The sequence below is a fragment of the Mus caroli genome, chromosome 2 (assembly GCF_900094665.2).
Source record: "Mus caroli chromosome 2, CAROLI_EIJ_v1.1, whole genome shotgun sequence".
Lineage (NCBI taxonomy): Eukaryota > Metazoa > Chordata > Mammalia > Rodentia > Muridae > Mus > Mus caroli.
This window is the reverse complement of record NC_034571.1, coordinates 158,880,522-158,886,521: the sequence shown is the minus strand read 5'-3', so window position 1 is coordinate 158,886,521 and position 6,000 is coordinate 158,880,522. Positions and strand designations below refer to the sequence as shown.

Genomic DNA, 6,000 nt, shown 5'->3' with positions numbered 1-6,000 from the left:
TTGTAGACCAGGCTGGCCTCGAACTCAGAAATCCGCCTGCCTCTGCCTCCCGAGTGCTGGGATTAAAGGCGTGCGCCACCACGCCCGGCTGGATTCCTGTTAAGTTTGTCAGCTCTTGATGGTAATCATCTGCCCTGCGCCTCAGAGCTTTTTAGAGCCGTTTGTTCTGGAGGCTGCTGGGAGCTAGATTGCTGCCCTTCCTCCTCCACCTTGGCACCTGCTTTCTGAATAGGTAGCATTCAGAGACTTCTCAGGCAGCCCCTGAAGAAATCGTTAGGGTGCCCCCTAGTGATGGCTTTGTAAGGTGTATTTCTTTTCTCTTGGTTGTGATAAAACACAGTAACTGGGAGCTTGTTTGGGCTAATGCTTCCAGGGAAGTACAAGTTCATCATGGCAGCGAGTGGGTAGAGTGGGTAGGCTCGGCTGGAGGAGCAGGGTGCTGAGAGCTCGTCTCTTCAACACGAACACGAGACAGGTGAGGTGGAAGGAGGATGAGTCTGTTCTGCCGTGTCACAGGAATACACTTCCTCAGTACATTCTGACCTATCCAGACCTTGCCACCAACTGGGGACCATGGGGACATTTGTATTCAAGTGAGCACATGAGGTAGTAATGTGGTTCATCTGTTCATCCTGTAAGTATTCCGGCTGAGTAACTGTCCAATCAGAAGGGTCATAGCCACAGCCATTGTTAGATTGAGTGGGGCCTTTCTTATCTGTTGCATGTGGCATATGGCCTGGCCCATGCTAGATCCTCAGGAAGTATATATTTTCTTTTCTTTTCTTGAGACAGGGTTTCTCTGTGTAGCCCTGGCTGTTCTGGAACTCACTTTGTAGAGCAGGCTGGCCTCGAACTCAGAAATCCGCCTGCCTCTGCCTCCCGAGTGCTGGGATTAAAGGCGTGCACCACCACTGCCTGGCAGGAAGTGTTGCTGAATAATAAACATAGTACTTAATTTCCGCCAGGCTTTGTGTGCAGTCTGTCCTTAGGAATCTGAGTTAGGTGGGCAGAATTTGCTGGCTCCACCATGGTCACACCGGCAGCCTAAGTAGTATTTCATATGTAGCATGGTGGAGCCTAGGTGTGAGTAGATGGTCTCGCCACCGCTTGTGAATTTTTTGCTGTTCTGCCACACAGCTCAGGGCCTTCCTTTCAATCTTGCCTTTTGGTCACTTCATCTGTGACCATCCTCAGCCTTTGTGTTTTGTGAGCTTGGTGTGTTTGAAGGCTTGTTAAGTGGCTCTCATTCTGAGGGAGCAGATTCAGGTAGCGTCCCTCTGAGCATGGTGCAGCACTACTGTGCTATGGTGGCTATTCCTCTTTATGCATTGGCTTAGGGTTCTAGAGTGGCTGTGCTCCTCGGAGGAGTCCCCTTCTCTTGGATCGTGAGACCTTTTGTGGGGACCCTGAAGGTTGTAGTCTTCTTCCCAGGGCCTGGCAGTCAGTGGAAGGCACAGCGACAAGTGCCTCAATGTCCAAGCTGTTGTGGTGCTGTAACTAAAACCTGTCCTCCTCCTCCTCCCGATCCTCTGCACCTGCGCTTGTAGCCGACCTTAGATCCCGAGTGTGCCAAGCAGTGTGCTCTACCACTTCCACCAAGTGTCCGTCACGCTTTCACTCAGTCTTTCCTTCTGACACAGGTGGCCCGGGAGAGTGGCCCACCACACATGAAGAACTTTGTGACCAGGGTTTCAGTTGGGGAATTTGTAGGGGAAGGAGAAGGGAAAAGCAAGAAGATCTCCAAGAAGAATGCGGCAAGGGCTGTTCTGGAGCAGCTGAGGAGGCTGCCACCCCTCCCTGCTGTGGAGCGAGTGAAGCCCAGAATCAAGAAGAAAAGTCAGCCCACCTGCAAGGTAAGAGAGCCTTCCCCAGAAAACCCACCAGCAAAGAGAGAACCAGCCTGCTGCTGTGGGTGGGGTAGAAGCTGCTTGCTCAGCACCACACGGGACAGAATGGATGTTTACAGACACCACATAGGAGCTATAGGTTGAGGATAAATGAGCCAGAAACATGAGGGTTGAGGAGAAACATGCGCAGGTGTCAGCTTCCCCTGCGGTTGGGCACCACAGCCTGTCGGTCTTTGTGTGGAAGGGGTAGGGTTTTCTTGAGCCAACTTAACTCGGGTCAATGTGGAAGCAGCACTGCAGGGCCCACAGAGACGATTCCGAACGAAGACTTGGAGACTTGCATGAAACTTAGTGGCTATCGCTAATAATAATAATAATACAAGCTGGGCGTGGTGGCGCATGCCTTTAATCCCAGCACTCAGGAGGCAGAGGCAGGCGGATTTCTGAGTTCGAGGCCAGCCTGGTCTACAGGGTGAGTTCCAGGACAGCCAGGGCTACACAGAGAAACCCTGTCTCAGGGGAAAAAAATTACAGCATTCACCATGGGGACTGGAGACTGGAGAGGTGGCTCAGCAGTTAAAAGCTCTAGCAGAGGACCTGGGTTCCCAACTATCTGTAACACCAGTTCTGGACTCCTCCTGACCTCCCTGAGCACCAAGTGCACATGTGAACTGCTGCAGACAAAACACTCACATACAGAAGATAGGAATCTTTATTCAGACATTGCCCCTTTTCCGCACTAGAAAGGGACAGGACTTCAGCCAGCCTATCCTTTTTCATCTGGTGTGTCCTGAAAATTACTTCCATCATCCCTGACATGCCAAGGAAGGAGCCCCTAGTGTCCTCAGAAGCTTGCAGTCCTCCTTCCCCCGGCCTCACCTGGAGGGTTGTTAATTCATAATATTGTTTTGTTTTTGCTACTGGGGGTTGGATGAGGGCCTCACTCGGGTGTGCTGGCCAAGCAAGGCCTCTTCCGTAGGGATGCGTCTTCAGACTGAGGCTTTACAGAGGCTTTCAGTGGTTTCTGGGTTTTAATGATTGAGAAAGCTAGGCATGGGTCCCCATGCAGATTCAGTAGCCACAGGCCATAGCCCTGGCTCCATCCTCCCTTTTTCTCATTCTTTTTTTTTCCCCTGGAACTTACCCTGTAGACCAGGCTGGCCTCAAATTCAGAAATCCACCTGCCTCCGCCTTCCAAGTTCTGGGATTAAAGGTGCATGCGCCACCACTGCCTGGCTCCTTTTTGTCATTCTTGCCCAAACAGTGTGGTCCTACAGCTTTTTACCTGGCAGTTCCACTATGCTAATGTCCCCAGTTATGTGGAGTCAGCTTCTGCATGCAGAGAGTGACAGAGGTCACAGGCAACCACCAACCCACAGAGCATCTCAGCATGGTCCTGAGACACGCTTTAGTCTTAGGAAGGCTTTGGTTCTGAGCGGTTACACCAGCACGAGGTTTCTCTCTGTCTGTCTCTATCCTGTGCTGACGCTGGACTGGCTGGCTCCTCTCTGTGAGCAACAGCACATTGTCTCTGCACTGTTTGTTTGTTTTTCAGCTCCAGACAGCCCCGGATTATGGCCAAGGGATGAATCCTATTAGTAGACTGGCACAGATCCAGCAGGCAAAAAAGGAGAAGGAGCCAGAGTACATGCTCCTTACAGAACGAGGTCTTCCACGTCGCAGGGAGTTTGTGATGCAGGTGAGTTGGTGGGGCTGTAGGCAGCTCTTCCCTGACCATGTCCTAATCTGGCAGTGTTACAGTTAGCTGGACTTGGTAGTGCCTGCTCTCTGCTCTCTGGAGGCCGAGGCAAGCGGCAGGTGGATCTCTATGAGTTCAAGACTCCACATAGTGAGGTCCTGTCACAGAAACAGGATCCACTTTGTAAGAGTAAGTTGGATCAGAGTTTGCCTGAAGTGGCTGGGGGACAGCTTTGATGAAGTGTGCTGGGATTTGTCTAGCAGCCAGCCCTCAGGAGAGTGGTATGGAGGGAGAGCCCCACTGAGCTCTAGATATATACCTGTCTTAATAAATTTGATGATGTGTTGTGGCACACATTTTCCATACAATAGTTTTTAAAGTTAAAAAAAACTCTTTAAGGACTGGCGAGATGGCTCAGTGGGTAAGAGCACTGACTGCTCTTCCAAAAGTCCTGAGTTCAAATCCCAGCAACCTCATGGTGACTTACAATCATCCATAATGAGATCTGATGCCCTCTTCTGGCGCATCTGAAGACAGCTACAGTGTACTTAAGTATAATAATAAATAAAGTCTTTAAAAAAAAAAAAACTCTTTAAAAATAGAGTTTTCAATATCTCTAACTTGAGTGTGGCCATCAGAGCAGTAGTAGTTCAAAATAAGCAACATAAAGCTTTTTACCACCCAGTTCAGCAGAGTCATCCCTGGGGCTTTGGGTTAAGTCACAGGTCTTTGTTGTGTTGGTGTTTTACACAGGTAAAGGTTGGGCATCACACTGCAGAAGGAGTGGGTACCAATAAGAAGGTGGCCAAGCGTAATGCTGCTGAGAACATGCTGGAGATCCTGGGGTTCAAAGTTCCCCAGGCGCAGCCTGCCAAGCCAGCACTCAAATCAGAAGAGAAGGTGACTGCTGGGACTCTGTGCCAGGTGGCCTAACTCCCTGCATGGGCAAGCCTGGGGCAAGGCTTCATCTCCCCTGCAGTAAGCAGCCTGCCCCCTGGGGCTCCTCCATTGAGATTAGTGTTTGCAGGAGGGAGTTTCCTGTCCAGTTCTTCATGTCCTGGGAGCCATTCATTCGGTTAAGTCTCCTGTTTAGTGTCACTATGGGCTGGATGTGCATCTCCGGAGGAGGTCCTGTTCTCTACTTCTGATGGGTAGTTGGGGTTGGAGGGAACTGAAATGACTGCCACCTGTCTGCATGACCCAGTTTTGAATCTGGCTCTGGTTTTTCCTGGGACAAGCTAGCATGGTCAAATGAGCCAAATCTATAGATTATAGTCTTGTGTGAATTCTGAGTGGAATATTACTATCAGCCACCATTGCTGCCTATAGCAGTTGTCGTATTGGGGATTGAGCTTCTTGAGCTCTGCCAGTTTCATTACAAGAAATAGCTCCCACTGCTGGGAAGTTAGTACCTGGGATTTACCTTGATTTGGCTTCTAGATTTCCCATTCCAAAACAGTAGAGTACTCATGAGCACCCTCTCTTCTTGTCTGACAGCATTAGGTACCTCTGTGTTCTTTGTGGATGTACTGTTTTTGGATGTTCTAGTTATGTAAAGTGTTTCTGCTTAGCACCAGTGCAGACCCCACTTTCCCAACAGCTGAACACTTTCAAGCCAGCATTTTCTCCTGGCAGTGTTTTTCTGGTTCTTGGCACAGTGCCAGCTATGCATTCATGATCTGCTCTATGCAAATGCTGTCATGGGGAGGCACGAGAGTTTGTCTATCCACACAGACCCCAGTGCTTCTGTGCTTGTCTATGCTCACTGCCATTTTTCTTTCTTAAGACTCCAGTAAAGAAACCAGGAGATGGAAGGAAAGTAACGTTTTTTGAACCTAGCCCTGGGGATGAAAATGGAACTAGTAAGTGTCAATTGAACCAATGTGGTCTGTGCTTGTGTGACTCTCGTGTGAGTTTTTTGAAGCACAGTATTCGCTGCCTTTCTGTGTATGCTGGGATGGTGGGGTGGTAAAGGTGGCTCTGTAGGTTCTTGGGTGGTGAGGGTGACTATGGTGACCTGTGTCCCCTGCAGGTAATAAGGAGGACGAGTTCAGGATGCCTTATCTTAGCCATCAGCAGCTGCCAGCTGGAATTCTCCCCATGGTGCCAGAAGTTGCCCAGGCTGTCGGGGTTAGTCAAGGACACCACACCAAAGATTTCACCAGGGCAGCACCAAATCCTGCCAAGGCAACGGTAACTGCCATGATAGCCCGAGAGTTGTTGTACGGGGGCACCTCGCCCACAGCCGAGACCATTTTAAAGAATAACATCTCTTCAGGCCACGTACCCCATGGACCTCGCACTAGACCCTCTGAGCAACTGTACTACCTTTCCAGAGCCCAGGGATTCCAGGTAACTGTGTGGTCATCTCCGGGCCTTAGGTTCTTCCTGCAGAGTTGCTTGTGTAGTGTGTGCAAGACCCTGGGTTCTGTCCTCAGCACTACAGAAACCAGA

At 50.1% G+C, this 6,000-nt stretch overlaps 1 protein-coding gene across 3 annotated transcripts in view; it reads left to right on the top strand.

The window, feature by feature from the left end:
• Stau1 (staufen double-stranded RNA binding protein 1) overlaps positions 1-6,000 on the top strand; it is a 47,038-nt gene that overhangs the window by 37,994 nt on the left and 3,044 nt on the right. For 2 of the 3 annotated variants that reach the window (XM_021184530.1, XM_029472862.1), the window contains exons 5-9: positions 1,623-1,853; positions 3,403-3,546; positions 4,300-4,446; positions 5,333-5,408; positions 5,579-5,898. In XM_021184530.1, coding sequence (XP_021040189.1) covers positions 1,623-1,853; positions 3,403-3,546; positions 4,300-4,446; positions 5,333-5,408; positions 5,579-5,898 — 918 coding nt within the window. The remainder of the gene's footprint in view (positions 1-1,622; positions 1,854-3,402; positions 3,547-4,299; positions 4,447-5,332; positions 5,409-5,578; positions 5,899-6,000) is intronic. The other variant, XM_021184535.1, reaches the window with a different exon arrangement.